We start from the raw sequence: 16,985 nt of genomic DNA on the forward strand, positions 1-16,985 counted from the left end.
ACAGTTTCTCTGCCCAACCTGAGCCAGGGTCTCCCCACCCTCCCAGCCAACAATTCCTTCCCAATATCCCATCTAACCCTGGCAGTGGGAAGCCATTCCCTGTGTCCTGTCACTCCATCCCTTATCCACAGTCCCTCTCCAGCTCTGTTGGAGTTACCAATTCACGCTTTACCTGAAAACTTTATTTCATGGCCATATTTGCAATATAAGTGTAAAATACTCTTATTCTAAGTAAAGAGGCTCCAGTAAAGCATGGTAAAGAGTCCTCCATCTTAGGCCACTGGAACTGGATCCAGAGCCAGGATCATGGGATCCTCTGCTCTGCTGAATCCTCTGCTTTTCTGTTTCAAAAAGGACAGTACAATCCCATGGAATTCCTAAAGCTCTTCCAGCTCTCAGAGCAACCAGGAGGCTGAGAACACAGTCCAGAGGGGTCTAGAAGGCCACTGGAGAATGAACATGACCCTTCCAGAAAGAACAGAACCAAAAGGCAGAATTGAGGGAACACAAAGCAAACAACTGAGAAAGAGAGAGTGGTTTGGGGGAATCACATCACAGAGTCACGGAATGGTTTGGGGTGGAAGGGACCTTAATGCCCACCCAGTTCTAACAACTTCCACTCTCCCAGGTTCCTCAGAGTCTCATCACCTGGCCTTCTTTTTGTTCTTGGGGGAATGTTCTTCGCTGTGTTCATGTACAGAGCATTGTGGGGGTGAAACCTGGAGTTAAACTCTGGAAAGAGAAGTCAAACCCGGTCCCCGTGGTCGGATGTGCCGATGCTGTGAGTGCTCTGCCGGTGGGTTCGAAGGAAAAGCAAACCCAGCCCTGTTGTTTAACATGAGCTGCTCCTCTGTGATTGAATTTAGGGAGAAATACCAGCCCTGTGTAGTGCTTGGCTCTGTAACAGCCTGATTTTTATGAAGTGCCGGCGTTTCTTTGCGAGGGCTCAGGTTTGATTGTTGCTGACACCGGTTTTAGCTTTGCTGGCTCTGTGCTGGAAACCTGCCAGGCACAGCGACGTGGTTCATGCCCTGGAGCTTGCAGGAGCTGGGCAAGCCAAGGCTGGGGGAGGAGGGAGGGTGGAACAGGCTGTGTGACAGTTGTTTTGTCCCCTTTTCCCCCCCCTGCAGACGGTACCAAAGCCCATCGCGCTGGAGCCCTGCTTTGGGAACAAAGCAGCCGTTCTCTCCGTCTTCGTGAGGTTGCCTCGAGGACTTGGGGGAATTCCACCACCAGGACAGTCAGGTGAGGGTTATCCTTGTCTCTCATGGCTTGGTATTAACTCCATACTCCTTCCTCAGCCTTACAGATTCACCTTTCCTGATCCCACAGAGCTGCTGTTCCCACACCCCGGAGTGTTTTAGGCTCCCTGGGTTGGGTTCTGAGCTGAGCTTTGAGGCAATTCCTTGGGTCAGGTGGTGGATGAGCATTTGATATTTGGATTATACTTCAATTAATGCCTGGGGGAAAAGGGCCATCTAGTACAGACAGCTTAGCAGTAGTTCCTTACGAAAAGTAACTTGTCACTGGCCTGTTCCACTTCATTCCCAGCTCCATTTGTAGGGAGATGTCAAGTCACAGAATCATGGGATGGTTTGGGTTGGAAGGGACCTTAAAGCTCATCTCATTCCACCCCACCTGCCATGAGCAGGGACACTTTCCACTAGACCAGGTTGCTCAAAGCCCCATCCCTGGAAGTGTCTAAGACCAGGCTGGAAAAGGCTTGGAGCGACCTGGGGTAGTGGAAGGTGTCCCTGCCCATGGCAGGGAGTGGAACTGGGTGGTCTTTGAGGTCCCTTCCAACCCAAACCATTCCATGATTCCCTGCCCTGCCCTGAGGAGGTTGCAGAGATGATGGATCCCTGGGAAGTGCAATGGAACCTCTATGCCCACGTTCTTTCAGGTTTATTGTCGCCCATCTACTGATGCAGAAACACCTTCAATACTAAGGGTTCACCCTTCAACATTAAGACTTTCACACCCATTAATCCCCACACTTCCTGCAGCTTTTCCTGCTCAACTTGCTCCCTGTTTCACCTTATTCCAGAACGTTGGCTGGAGTTTAATCCCTTCAGCCCAAACACTCTTCAGCTCTGCTCAGAAAATTCCACGTATTTTGTGACCTGGAGGCTTTTCCTCAGCCATGGCTGTGGGATTTGCTGCTGTGACCATTTTGTTCCCTGACTCTTTGCTCTGCTGTCCCCCAGGTCTCGCTGTGGCCAGTGCTCTGGTGGACATTTCACAACAGATGCCAATTGCCTACAAAGAGAAATCGGGCGCCGTCCGAAATCGGAAACAGCAGCCCCCTGCACAGCCAGGAACCTGTATTTGATGCATGGACATCACAAACTCTCTAGGGTTTTAAACAAAATGGAAAAGGAATACCGAGGAGGAGGAGGTGGAGGAGGAGGAGGAAGATTTCCAAGTTGTGTCCCAAGAGACTCGAAGCACTCGGAAAAAAAAAACAAACAAAACAAAAACGAAACCACACCTTCCTTGATCCCGACTTTTTTCTCTCTCATCTCCGTGCTCTAGTTGGCTTTATTTGACAACTGCTCCACTTAAGTTTTACTGACAACGTGGCTTCAGGTTGCTCCTTTTTTTTTTGTTTTCCTTCAAGTTCTAAGTAAAAATAATTTTATTGCAGGGGGTCGGTGCCACCGGTCCCTGCTGGGTGTAAATAGAACAGTAGTCCAATATGAATGACACTCAGGTTTCTACATGGAAAGTGCTTTGTAGTTCATGTATTTATCAAACTGTACAAAAGAGAAAAAAAAAAAAAGATCCAGTGTTTACAGGTGTCAGCTCTCAACACATAAACACTACTATTAATCTTCAAAGCATCTCCTCATCCTTTGTTTTCATTTAGTGTTTAATTCCTCCCTTCATTACTCATTTTCAGTGGAACTCTCTTCCAGGCACAGCCTTTTTTGTTTGTTTGTTTGTTTGTTTATTTGTTTGATTTTTTTAAGTCATCACGGTCCAGGAATGCAAAAGCTGGGATGGTTTGAAGGTTGATGTCGTTGAACTGCGTGAAATAACTGGAAAAAGTCGGATGTTGCTTTGGAAGGACTCGGTGTTTACACAGTCTTAACCTGCTTGGAGTCCACCACACACAAGTGCCTAGACTTGAACAGATCTAGGGAGTGAGGAGACTGCTCCACATGCTTTTGAACACCATTAAATTCCTTTGAAATATCTGTACACTCAACATGCAGAGTTGCCCGAGGCAATCTGTGTTCTCTATCCCAGGAAAATGGCATTTTCCTGGCTGACCAGCCGCTCACCCGGGTGGAAATACCTGGAGGGCAAGTAGAGTTTCGGCGTCTCACGAGCAAACTCCTGGTTCCACCAGCGTTTTCCCAGCAGCAGTTTGTGTTCCAGGTCAGGTCCATCAGATTCCTCCTGATTTTGGCCTCTTTCCTCCTCCTCCTCCCCTTTCCCTCCTCCCTGGGTGAGAGCTGAGCCGGGAGCTGTCGCTCCTGGGTGGTTACAGGGTTTGCTCCACCTCCTGCGGGGTGTAAAAACCAACCCTCCACATCCCAGAGCGCTCGAGGATGAATTAAAAAAAAGAACTTTAAACGAAACCCAAACAGAGCAGCTTGGTTTGGCCACAGGTTTGAGACCTGCTGGTGTTTGAGCTCTGGTGGATGTCGAAGAAGTGGCTGGTTGGGGAAGGGGTTTTGCAAACCCCAGCAGAGAGAAGGTTTGGCTTTTTTGGGGAGGCATCAAACAATCTGAACTGCTCTGGTGAGTCAGGGTTGTGTTTGGAGGCTCAAGGCTGGGCTTGATGAGTTGAGGTTGCGTTTGGAGGCTCAAGGTTGGGCTCAGGGTTGGGCTTAACCCTTCTGCCTGTGCGTGGTGGTGGTGCCCAGTGTTTCCTTGGAGCCTGGAATGTGGCACAGCCAGGGCCTCAGGACGTGGTGGTGTTTTGGAGCTGGTGGGAAGGTCTTAGTGAAGGTGCCAAACTGTGTAATTATGGCTCAGGCACAGTAATTTTGGGTCCAGTCACTGGATTGTGTGGAGAACATCTAATATTTATTAAACACCCGGGAATTGCTCTTGGATCTTCTGGTCAGGTGGCACTTTCCAAACTGAAACCCAAAGCACTGCATCTTTTTTTTTAATGCACATTTTGGTGGTCAGTCACATCAACCACTCATTTTTTGGGCTGTTTTCCTTTTTTTTTCTAGCCATGTATTTTGAAGAGGCTTTTCAGAGCGTGGCAGCGTCACAGCAGAGATGTGGAGTTGCTGGCAGAGGTGATGGGAACAGCCTGGTTGGTGGTCTGGGGGACCCTGGTGGGTGATAATTCCGAATTAATGTGTCATTTAACAAGTGCAGTGGGACTGCAAAAGGGTGTTGGGGCTGGAGAAAAACATTAGGGAAAAAAAGTGCATTTTATATATAAATATATATAAATATATATATAAATATATATAAATGCATCTGTTTCTAAACCAGAAGTTTAAATGCCCTCTGGGAAAAAGGAATTCTGGGTGGAAAAGGGGTGAGTTTTGTGTTTTAGGATGAAGGGATTTAGGTAGTTTTAAGTTTTACCTGATGCACAGATTACCTCAGACAGATTCATCTCCTTCCTAACTTGCTCTGTGATAGGACTGACCTGAACTGGAGAAATAAGACTGGACTAAAATCCCCCCCATTATTCCATGTTTTCATCCTTATGTTTGGAAATGTCTTCTTCTTGCTCTTACTCTTTTTTTTTGGGGAGGAAAACTGCCACCTCACGTGGAGAAAACCCTTAGGCTTGAGTCTCCCTAGTCAGGACAGAGCTTAAGGAGGGGCTTAAATTTCTTGCTGAGATTATTCCTGAGCAGAAACAGCTCCAAGAACTGGAGGCCCTGGAGGGGTGATAGATTTTTTTTTTTACGTTCATAAAAAGACATAAATATTGATTTTGGGTGATTGTCAGGTCTCCAGAGCCATGAAACAAGGTGTCAGATTTTGGGCAACAAGAACAAAAATGATCAAAGTTTTGAGGTTTAGCAGAACAAAAAAAAAATTCAGTAGAGGGACAAGAGTTAGTGATATAAATAGCAGGGTTATTTGTATAAATAAAAGCTCCTTTAGGATGTAGCTCTGCTCTGCATCTGATCTCCAAACCGATGAGGGACAAGAGAACTCATACAAGAGCTCTGCTGCAGTTTCATCCCAACTTGAAGGTAAAACAGGGAAAAAAGTGGGAAAAAATGGGAATTTCTAGTGTTTTATCACCAGGCCAATCACCAGGATTTATGGGAATATTTCCTTTGGAGGTGAAGTGGGGAGGGGAAAGAACAACCTGATTTCCTGGGCGAATCTGTAAATAAATGACAAACAACACCCGGATTTTGCACTTGGACATAAAATCTCCAGCAACTTGCAGGACGTGGAGGGATTTAAAATGTGCATAAACCAGAAAAAAAACCTCCATTGAATGTATTTTTGATGCTTTTTAAGTGCTGTCTGAGTTTTGTCTTAAGAACTCCTTCGGCTGATCAGCGTTAGGTGACTTTCCAGAGCTTGAAACATCAGATTATAGCTCGTGGTATCTCACCAAGCAGGGAAGCATAACTTGATTTTTTGTGTTCAAATGCATTTCACTTCAGTGTAGAAACCAAGGGAAAGAACAGCTTTTCCCATTGAAAAAGGAGGGAAAACCCAACACTTGGGAGACAAGGAATAAACGTCCTTAAATTTAGTCACCACGTGGAGGATTAAGGCAGCAGTTGAAGCCTCTGTTATTAAGATTGTGGCAGTGATTCCCATCCAAAAATCACTATTTTCCATCCAAAATCACTGTTTTCAGGTGTTTAGAACTTGCTGAAATTCAGCATTTGATGTCTCAACCCTCAGAACTTTTCAATTCTTTGAGAGGAGCCTTTTTAAAGAAAAGAAAAAAAAAAGAAGAATAAAAGGTCAGAAGTGTTTTAGCCCTTTTATTCTGCTGGGTCTCCAAATAACAAAAAAACCCCACACTTGTTTTTCTTTTTAATTCCCCGTTTTCCATGGGTTTTAGCCCGGAATTTTCTCTGGGCTGTCACAGCCTGACCCCACCAGGCTCTGGGTGGATATTTTGGGTACAAGAAGGTTTGTGAGACACAACTTTGGAGTTGTTGTCGCTCTCCCTGGGCTTAAAAAGCGCTGGGTTGAAGTTGCCAAAATAAAGCTGTTGACCAGAAATCATGGCATGGAGTGTCCCAAAATTCAGTGGGATGGTGCCATTAACACGTGGCAGCTCCTTTGGCTGCTTCCTTAGGGATAGTTTAAGTCCCAAATATTGCTCAGAAACATCATTTCTCCGTGGTAAATGTTCCCAAGGTGCAGGGTCAGCGGGATCATGGAATGGTTTTCAGTGGAAGCTCAGCTTGTCCCGCCCTAAATAAGCTGAATTTTGGGGCTGAAACCGAATTTAGGCTTTTCCCACGACCTGCTGGAATTCCAGGGCCGCAGAGCCGAGGCCGACTCTCCATCCAGGTGTTTTCCAGCTGCTTTGCCTTTCCCACAAGCCCCTGAGTTAGGGCATCAGCTGCATCCCAGGAGCCTTTTCCCTGGAAACAGGGCCTCACTGGTGAGGCAGCAAAGAGTGGACTCTGCATTCCCGGAGCGACTCCCAACCTCATCCACCCGCTCCCAGCCAGCAGTGGATGCCTCTGCTTCTCCCATTTTATCCATTTGGGAATGCCACAGGGAAGGGGAGGGCTGAGCTGCAGGAGCAGGTGGGAGAGGGAATTGTGAGGGGTTTATTGGGAAGATCCTCAGGAGCTGTGGGAGGAAGGGGGGGGTCTCTGTCTTATTTTTGGGCGTGTTCTTGGCAATTTTTGGTCGAATTCCCGCTTTTCCCGTCGGGAGCTGCTGAAACGAGCTGGGTTTGCCACGCCAGGACTACGACAATGTGTGCATATGCTGGTTTTTTGCTGCATCAGGGCAGGTTTTATTCAGTTTATTCCCTTTGTTCCCACACTACCCCCGGGCCGTTGGTGTGCGTCTTCCAGGTACCACAATTCCTTGGCCGTTCCCTCTCTCCGTTTGTCACCGATTCCACAAACCCTCATCAAGGAGAAAGAAGGAAAAAAAAAAAACAACAAATAAATAAAAAAATCACGATTGTGGAGGAGCGTTAACATACGTCAGTCCATTTTTTTTACAAAAAAATTAAAAAAAAAAAAGAGAAAAAAAGAGAAAATAAAAATAAGAGTTTTATATTACTCCGAAATTTGTGCACAATAAATGTTCTTTCAGACCCTCGAATTAATTGCATTCTGGATTTTCTTTTTTTTTTTTCCCCCTCCCTCTTTGTCCTGTAATTATTTACGATTCTTCTGTGTGTTCAGACTCGGGCTTAGTTTGTTAATATGTATAATTTAGCATTTCTTGCATTCATATGTAAATAGGAGCAAGTATTGTAAACTATTTCATTGCTGGGGTCGTGGGTGTTATACATACACACATTTAGGACTGCAGTTTTTTGGTATAATTTTTTTGTATTGTAAAATAACAGCTAATTTAAAAGCCGGAACGAGGAAAATCTTGGGAGGTCTGTGCATTTTAAATACAAATGTGAAGTACCTGTATATAAATAAAAGTAAATAATGCAAAATCTTTCCTCTGAAATAAAAAGTAGATGATCTGGTTAATTTTTTTTTTGTTTCTTTTTTTTTAATTGATTTTGTTTATTTGTTTTAATTGGTTTGTGTTTATTTAAAGGCTCCTGGGTGGGGTGAAAGGGGAGTTTCCTCCAGGGTGGATCTCGAGGGGTTCCTGCCACATCCATGGAATTTGGGAGGAGGAAGGAGGGACGTGTCTCCCATCACTTTAAATAATTAAGATAGTTCAATCTGCAGATTTTAAAGGTAGAGACAGTAATTTAACAGTTTCCATTTTAATATATATATTTATAATATTTTTATATATATATATGAAAGGAAAGGAAAGGAAAGGAAAGGAAAGGAAAGGAAAGGAAAGGAAAGGAAAGGAAAGGAAAGGAAAGGAAAGGAAAGGAAAGGAAAGGAAAGGAAAGGAAAGGAAAGGAAAGGAAAGGAAAGGTAAAAGGAAAGGTAAAAGGAAAGGAAAGGTAAAAGGAAAGGAAAGGTAAAAGGAAAGGGGAGAAGGAAAGGGAGGAAAGGAAAAAGGAAAGGGAAAAAATAAGGGAAGAAGGAAACAAAAGAAGGAAAGGGAAGAAGGAAAGGAAAAAGGAAAGGGAAGAAGAAAGGGAAGAAGGAAAGGAAAAAGGAAAGGGAAGAAGAAAGGGAAGAAGGAAAGTAGAAAGGAAAGGAAAAAATAAGAGGAGAAGACAGAAAGGGAAGAAGGAAAGGGAAGAAAAAAGGAAGAGGGAAATGGAAAAAGGAAGGATAAAAGGAAAGGAAAACGATAAGGGAAAAGGAAAGGAAAAAGGAAAGAAAAAAAGGAAGGATAAAGGAAAGGAAAAAGGAAGGGCAGAAGGAAAGGAAAAAGGAAAGGGAAGAAAGAAATGAAAAATTAAAGAAGGGAGGAGAGTGTGGAGGTACCTGGGGTGATGCTCTTTCCCGCCTCCTGTCATTAATGAACACTTTGGGTAAGGAGCCAGAGAGGGATTTGCCATCCAGCTTTTCTTCCCAGAAACCTTTAAACACCGACCTCCTACAGGAGGAACGGAGGCAGCTTCAAATCTCATGAAAATCCAACCCCTTGAACTCGCCCAGAAAGGCTGGACTGGAGGATGGGAGGTGTTTGTCCAACCCAACCAAAACTGGGGCAGCTCCGGGGTGGTTCCACATCCCTGGATGGTGGGGAATCATCTGTTGATCCAGTGAAAGCACCAACATTTCCATTTTCCCCCATTAATGGGAAGAAGGGAGGAAACAGAGGAGTACAAATGAGGTAGAATTCCACATCTGAGGCGTTGCCACTCGGGCAAAAGGAATTTGCAGAGGTTCTCCTGCTTTCCCTGGGGGTTTTTTGGTTTCTGAACTAATTAAGCAGCAGCAAAGCAGAGGCTGGAGGGACAAAAGAGGAACCCTGAGATGGTCTCAAAGGCACAAGATGAAGAAGGTGGGGGGAGATCTAATGAGAGGCCTCATGGCACCTGCTGAGGGGTTTTCTGGGACACAGGTGTCCCCATCACTGGAGGTGGGATGAGCTCCCAGAGTTCCCCTTTGTAGGGATGGCTGGGAGCAGCAGCACCTTCCCAGGCTGGATCTGCAACACAGACAGACCCAACACCCTCAGCCACGTGATTTTGGGACACCATCAGCACCCTCTGACAGCTCTGAGGTGAGGCCTGGGCTGTTCTGGAGGGATTTTTTCTCCTCAGTGACTCCAGAGACTTGGGGATGACAAACTCGGGATGAGGGATCTGCACTGGGGATGTCCCAGGGGAGGTAAAAATCTCAAAGAGGGAGATCTGATGGTTCAAATCACACTGAAATGGGATTTTTTTCAAGGGATGGAGGGACTTCACAAGGGGGAATGGCTTCCCACTGCCAGAGGGCAGGGTTAGGTGGGATATTGGGAAGGAATTCCTGGCTGGGAGGGTGGGGAAGCCCTGGCCCAGGTTGGGCAGAGAAGCTGTGGCTGCCCCTGGATCCCTGGAAGTGTCCAAGGCCAGGTTGGAGCAAGCTGGGCTAGTGGGAGGTGTCCCTGCCTGTGGCAGGGGGTGAAACTGGATGATCTTTAATGTCCCTTCCAACCCAAACTGTTCTGTGCTTCTGTGATCAGCTGCAGGATCAGGCCCTTCCTTCACCCTTCACTTCCCTGTGTTCCTGCTTCTTCCTCAGACCTTGGGCATGTCCCAGCAGCCACATCTGCAGGGAATTTAGCCAAAAAAACACCCTCTGGGCCGCTCAGGTTCTATCAGGGAGGGCAACAACTTCCTCCTCTTTATTCCTCTGCTGCTGCTGAGAAGCTCGGGATGCAATTCCATGAGCCCAGAGCCTGCAGGAACAGGGCTGTTTCTGGTGGTGAAGGTGGGATTTAACCTCTGCTGGTCCTCACAGTGAGCCCTGGGTTTGATGTGGAAGTGTGGAGATTGTGGCAGCTGATCAGGAGGCATCGTCATGCTCGGGAATTAAAGCGGAGCACGGAGGTAACTCCGGTGTCCCTGTTTCCCCACCCATCCCACCAGCAGTTTTTCCAGCTCTGCTTCCCAGTCTGCAGCCACAACGTGCCTCCAACAGCCTGACTGCCAGGATTCCCACCGACACATTCCCTGGGATCCCTGCTCCCACCAGAAATCGTTTCCACTCCTCCTTAGGAAAAAAAAAAAACCCCAACACAAAGCACCATAAACATTTTCAGAGCCGATTCTGCAGCGCTTCCCTTCGGCAAAGATCTGCTGTTCCTGCAGAAATCCAACGTTTTGTTGGCCGTGGTGAGATTCCTCCAACCCTGTCAGCACTTCAGCACCGTTTTCATGGAGATTAACGGGTGGGAAATTGTTGTTTCTGGTTCAAATGTCCCCTCTCAGCAGTTCAACACCAGCTGCAGGATTTCACTTGGGCTGTGTCCGCGCTCACAGCACGATGGGAATCCTGGATCTCCATCAGGTCCCATCTCCAGGCCTCTCCTCCAGACTCCCAGTGCTGCCCCATGCCCTGATCTCTCATGGAATCATGGAATGGTTTGGGTTGGAAGGCCTTTAAAGCCCATCCAGTCCCATCTCCCCTGCCAGGGACACCTTCCACTATCCCAGGTTGCTCCAAGCCCCATCCAGCCTCTCCTGGGGGCTACAGAAGTTGTAGGATCTTTTCTCTGAGAATGTGGGAAAATCACTCCCCCTGCTCTTGCCTCCCAGTTTGATGTCTGTGGTTGGAGGAGGGAGGAAGGATCAGTTCTGTCGTGTCCCCCAAAACCAGGCCCAGGCCTGGAGATGGGATACAGGTGGGGGTCAGGCAAAGCTCCTTCCAGCTGTTTGTGGTTTTGTGGTTCTCCGACTCCAAAATCTCTTCACCCTAAATTTAAGGTGTTTTCCAGGCTTTCCTGAAGCATCCCAGAGCAGGGATGCTCCAACCAGCCCCACAATGATCCCACCAGGATCGAGGAGCAAGGGCGGACCCTGTGACAATGGGAATTCCATCAGGGAATTCCCGAGGAATCTCCTTCAAGGCCAGGTCTCCTCTGAAGCTCAGCAGCTCCTGCTACCCCCCACCAGCTGCTCTTGGACTGTCCCCACCAGCTTTTTGGGAGCTGACCTTGGTCAAGGGCCACCTCCAAGATCCAGGGAAAACACCTCAGACCTGCAGCGCTTTCACAGCCCAGTCCAGGTTCAACAGGCTGGAACTGTGCCAGGAATTTTTCTTTGGCTCAGCCCAGGCACTGTGGGGAAGGAAACAGCCCTGAGGAGAATCCAATCCATGCCTGACCCTCCAGGCTTTGCTCCTCTTCAGCTGCTTCACCCCTGCATGGAGGCAAACGTGGTTTTGGGGAGGAAAACACGACTTTGGGGAGGAAAAACCACAATGTTTGTGCCCAACCTTCAACTCCCTTTGTGTTTGGGAACCGCCTTGAACTTCACTCGCTGTTTTTATACAAATTTTATCTACATTTCTTTTCTAGAGATTTCCCCCCCTTTACCCAAAAAAATTGGCAGGAAAACATTCCATTTGCCTCTGATCAATTGTCCTGCTATTTCTTTCATTTTTTTTTCTTTTTATTTTTTTTGAATTTGCCAAAAATAGCTCCCAGATGTTCATGGCATGAACTGAAGTCTCCCTTTCTGGCATGAACCATCACCCTCCTCCTCCTCCTCCTTCATCTCCCTCCTCCTGTGCCCACTGGGGGAGTGGAGCAGCACCAGTGGCTCCCACTTATTTCCACCCACTGGCTCTCGTCGTGGCATCTTCTCATTAGTGGCTCCATGTGCCCTTAATTGCTGGTGCAATTATTACCATCCCTGTTAGATCTCACAGTGCCTCCCTCCTCCTGGTGGCACCAGCTTGGAGCCAAATATTCCCCAAATTGCTCCCAAATCTTTGCAGTCTTCAGCCCCACAGACAGCACAAGGCCCCAGGGAACGGCTGGAGCTGTGCCAGGGTAGGGTCAGGTTGGATCTCAGGAAAAGGTTCTTCCCCCAGAGGGTGATTGGGCACTGAATAGGATCCCCAGGGAATGGTCATGGCCCCAAGGCTGCAAGAGCTCCAGCAATGTTTGAACAATGCTCTCAGGGAGAGGGTGGGATTGTTGGGGTTGTCCTGTTGGACTGGATGATCCTCGTGTGTCCCTTCAGGATATTCCATGATTCTATGATTCCAGCCAACTTGCTCATCTGAGCCCCAGCACAATTCCAACCCCACCCAAAACATCCCCCCCAGTTCTTCCAGCTCAAAACCATCCTGGACATCCCAGCACGGACATCCTGACGCTGCAGGTGGGACCCAAGAGGTCAGGAAAATGCATGTGTGCTTTATTCATGGATATGTTGGAATATTGACATGTACAGAAGAGAGAAGTACAAGTCTGAGCCCAGGATGGGCTGACACCCACCCACCACCCTGCCCTGGTGCAGGTGCCCACACAGGGGTCACTGCTCCAGCACCACCTCCCAGCCCTGGATCTTCCCTCCCTGCTCACGTTCCTTCTTGGAAAACGATGCCCATGATGACATGACATGATGCCAACATGGATTTGTACACTCACAATATTTCCTGGGCTCTCAGGGCTGTCAAACTCCTGGGAACGGTGCCGAGCAGCCAAAAACATAAGAGTTTAGTGGCTACAGAAAGTCTGGCTGGTTCTTTAATTATTATTATTTTTTTTTTAAATTATTATTATTTTTTTCCCATGACTCTTCTTTGTGCTTATGAAGTCCCCAGGAATGGAGTAATTCCTTAAGAAAATGGTCTCCCCTTTCTCTCTCTCTCTTTGCTTGCTCAGTCCTTTGCCTTTACAAGCAGCTTTGGGGGTTAAAGAGATTTTAAGGTGAAGATCCAGGGTTTGCTTCACAGAATTCGGCAGGGATGGGATTTCATCCCAAAAAATCACTGGCTTTTCACAGGGGGGAAAACAATGGCCTGTGCACACGTGTGCTGGTGGGTGGGAAGGGTGGAATCAGGATCACATCTCTGAGCGAGGCTCAAAAGTCTTTTCGCAAAGTTTGATTCGTGAACAGGCCTGGAGGGGGAGAATCGACATCAAATATTGGTGAAAAGGGGGAAATGATCGGGAAAAAGCCATGAAGGTTTGGGGATTATTGTTTAATTCCCACCTGCCTGGCTCTTTCCTGCTGGGTAAGAGGCTCTTGCTCTGTGCCCCACTCACTTTTTTCCAAAGTGTCCTTGGAGCCCCGGGAAGGGCCTGGGACAGTATTTGAAGGATAGGAGATGGGAATTGAGGGTCTCATTCAGCTGTGATGCTTAGAGACAACAAATCCTAAGGAGTCTTAAAAGCAAGATATCCCTGGAAGTGTCCAAGGCCAGGTTTGGAGCAACCTGGGCTAGTGGAAGGTGTCCCTGCCCATGGCAGGGGGTTGGACTGAATGATCTTTAAGGTTCCTGCCAACCCATTCCATGATTCTATGATATAAATCCAGGGGAAATGATGACACCTCTGACTGAAATTGTTAAAAATCCTTTAAGATGAACCTTCCAAAAAGTGCAAACAGACCACTGGTGCTGCTGTGGGGCAGGGCCCTGGACTAGGTGACCTCTGGATTCTCCACATCGGTTTTCCACAGCGCCAGTCTGAAAGGAGACGTCAGGTGGGCTTTCCAATCATCCCAACCGCCCAGAAAAACTCTTCCTCTGCTGGATGAGAAGGAAATGGCAAAGTGGCACTTCAGCATCACTGGAACTGAGCTGTGAGAGCCCCGGGAGCGGAGCCATGAGAGCCCCAGGAGTGGGTGCTCCTGGAGAGCAGCTGGCACTTGTGTCCCAGCCTACAGAGACTGAGCCTGTGCATTGTTAAAGGCTGGTGGGGACAGGCTGGATGTGTGGAAAAGCAGGGAATGACCGCAGGACTGAGAAGGAAAGGGGCACAGGAAGGCAATTCCCAGCATGACCTCACGGAGCTGAGGTAGTTCCTTGCCTTTGAAGGGCTGAGCATCAGAGTTTCATCCCCTTCCCACCTCATGAGTTTTGCAGGGTTGGGGTTGTGTCACCTGCTCTCCCAGAGGACAATGAAGTCGTAGATGAAGGGGAGATGTTCACAGCAACTCCGTGCATGGATATGGCACTCGGAAAGGGCTTCTCTGGAGCTCTCCCTCCCTGCCTGCTTCTCTCACCTGGGTGAGTCTCTTGGCCGTGAAGTCGTCACCTGGAAGTCTCAGCTCAGGGTGGGACTTGGCACCCTGGACACAGGCCTTGGATCTTGGAATATTCCCACCCTGGACACAGGCCTTGGATCTTGGCATGTTCCCACCCTGTACACAGGCCTTGGATCTTGGCATGTTCCCACCCTGCACACAGGCCTTGGATCTTGGCCTGTTCCTCTGCACAGCCTTGGATTAGGAACACCAGGAATTTTGGACAGGATGCACCAGGAGGATTTCTGTCCGTGTCTATCACACCCACAGGTGTTCAGCTCCAAACAAGAGAGGTTCCACGTTGGACCAAAACCCAAGGAAGCTGCTGCAGCTTCCCAGCAAAACCTGCAGCAGTAAACAGTGGGAGGTGTTCTGCAGGGAATGGGAATAAAAAGCACTGGATTCTTCTGTGTCAGCTGCTGCTAAGCCTTTCCACAGATCCAAATGCTAAGGAACTAATGGTGCTCCTTGGAGGAGCACAACCCGAGGGAGAAATGGGCTGCTGCAAATCCCAGGCCTAAATATCCCGGGAGAATCTGGGGCTATTCCTGTGCCTCCCATGGCAGCCAGCCTGGATCAGCATTTATCCTGGGAAGCCTTCTCACCCTTCCTTGCATCCTCTTTCCTGGCTTGATGTAGGAAGGGGCTCAGCCTTCCAGGAAGGCACTGGGACTCCTCAGCTCAAGGGAAGACCTTGGAATGCTCAAGGTCACACCAGAGCCACCCAAGACACCCCAGAGACATTTGCCCCCACCTCCCTCCAGCTCTGGCTGCAGCTCAGTCCAAAGGGTCACTTCCAAAAGGTGACCTCTTGGCTGAAGAAACAGGAGCTGGCAGGAGGAAAAGCCCTTCCCCTGCTCACCTGGACACAAGTGAGGAGAGTTCTCCAAAGAGAGGAAACCACAGCAATGCATTCCCTACCCATAGCATGATCCATAACATGGTCTCTCCTGGATATTTCTGTCCTAAGGGTGGTACCTAGAAACCTTTTCTATTTGTCTCTTCCCAGGAAAACCCCTGGCTGAAGACTGAGATTGATGGATGCACAGGCAGCGTGTGAGAGTGGGTTATGTTGAGCTCACACAGTGATCCCTGATGGAGAAAGCTCAGCTTGGAGTGGGACAACACTGGCCTCTGGTTGTTTGGATGTGACCAAAAAAAAACCCCACCCCAAACACTTGACAGGACCAGAGGATTGGGATTCTCGGGTCGGGACGCGAAAAACCAGCCGGGAACAAAACGCAACACACGTGTTTCTTCCTGAACACCAGCAACACATGACACAGGTTTCCCCAAAAAGGAGGGCCCGAGGGGTGGGTGGCAGCTGGGAGACACATGCTGGTTGTACTCTGCTTTTCCAGAGGGTGGAGAATCCCTGCCAGCCAGTTCGGAGTGTGGTGACTTGCTCCACCCCAGAGGTGCTTCAGGTTCCTCTCCGGTGAACGAACCCAACAACCTTCTCACCACTGCTCTGGTTCCTTCAGTCTGAAGCAACCAGGTGGGTTGTCCTTCGGGTCCTGAGCATCCCTGGAGACAGTCTGAGCTCCACATCGCTTGACTTGTCCTGCCAAGAGCCCCCCCAACACGAGTCAGGGCTTCAGGAAACTTCCTGACGGCTCCTCCATCCATCCATCCAAAGTCTTTCCCCTCCTGGATGGGGCAGGCAAAAGCATTTCCTTTGCAGCTCCCATGTCCTGGATCAACTCTCTCCTTCCTCTTTTTCAAGGGGACTGTCCATGGCTCCAACCCCATCCACAGAGAGCTGGAGAGACAACAACCAAGCCGTGGGGTGGGAAGGTGGCCAGGACCAAGGATGAGCCGGTTGTCGATGATGCCGATCGTAGAAAATCAAATAAACTGGCAGAGGGATGAGGAGGAGGAGGAGGGAGGGATGCCCAAACTGCACCTCTCCTTCCCATCCCCTCCCTCCTCCCGAAAAAGTTACTGCTCTGGTTGTTTTGTAAAGAAACCAACACCAAATCGAGTCCGTGCCCGGCGTGTTCCTGCCCTGCCTCACATCCCAGAGAGGCTCAGCACGGCAGGAGTGAGGAGAGGCCACATCCAGAGTGGAGAGGCTGCCCAGGGGGAAGGGGCTGCCGGGCTGGAGGTCCCTGAGGACAGACGGGTGGAGCCCCGGAGGAGCCGCTCCTCCCCTGCCACCTGCGAGGGAAAGGAAAAGCATCAGGGGGGGATCACGGAATCGTGGGATGGTTTGGGTTGGAAGGGAGGTGAAGGATCATGTCATTCCACCCCCCTGCCTTGGGGACACCGTCCACCAGCCCAGGTTGCTCCAACCTGGCCTTGGATGCTTCCAAGGGATGGGGCAGCCACAGCTTCCCTGGGAATTCCATCTCAGCCCCTCACCACGCTCACAGGGAAGAATTTCTTCCCAATATCCCATCTAAACCTACTCTCTGTCAGTTTGAAGCTGTTCCCCCTTGTCCTGTCCCTCCAGGCCCTTGGAAATAGTCTCTGTCCATCTTTCTTGTCAGGCCTTTCAGGCCCTGGAAGGCCGCAGACAGGTCACCCCAAAGCTTCTCTTCTCCAGGCTGGACAATCCCAATTCTCCCAGCCTTTCCTTACAGCTCCATCCCTCTGATCATCTTGGTGGCCCTCCTTGGTCCCTCTGAGGATTTAGGGCTGTGCAGCCCCCGGTGTGTTCCCGTGCAGAGGGGCCAGGCTCAGTCCAAGCACCCAAACTCCAGCCTGGAGGTGAGCTCAGCTCTGCAGGAGCTGCTGCTGAAGGTGGGGCTGTGTCGGGGTCACCTCA

General features: G+C 49.0%; 2 protein-coding genes across 3 annotated transcripts in view; one reads left to right on the forward strand and one right to left on the reverse strand.

Annotated features, from left to right (window-relative positions):
* ATRN (attractin) overlaps positions 1-7,637 on the forward strand; it is a 163,548-nt gene extending 155,911 nt beyond the window's left edge. Inside the window, exons 28-30 of one of the 2 annotated variants that reach the window (XR_010430335.1) lie at positions 1,131-1,245; positions 2,208-3,760; positions 3,801-7,637. Coding sequence is in view for 1 of the 2 variants with exons in the window: in XM_064653595.1 (XP_064509665.1) it covers positions 1,131-1,245; positions 2,208-2,332 (240 nt within the window). In the remaining variant the exon portion in view is untranslated. Of the gene's footprint in view, positions 1-1,130; positions 1,246-2,207 lie in introns of both variants that reach the window. The other variant, XM_064653595.1, reaches the window with a different exon arrangement.
* Positions 7,638-12,358: 4,721 nt separating this feature from the next.
* The window catches only part of GFRA4 (GDNF family receptor alpha 4), a 74,391-nt gene continuing 69,764 nt past the window's right edge, over positions 12,359-16,985 (reverse strand). The window contains 1 exon segment of the mRNA XM_064653596.1: positions 12,359-16,375. Coding sequence (XP_064509666.1) covers positions 16,229-16,375 — 147 coding nt within the window. The 3' untranslated portion in view covers positions 12,359-16,228.

Source organism: Pseudopipra pipra, chromosome 4, assembly GCF_036250125.1.
Source record: "Pseudopipra pipra isolate bDixPip1 chromosome 4, bDixPip1.hap1, whole genome shotgun sequence".
Classification (NCBI taxonomy): Eukaryota; Metazoa; Chordata; class Aves; order Passeriformes; family Pipridae; genus Pseudopipra; species Pseudopipra pipra.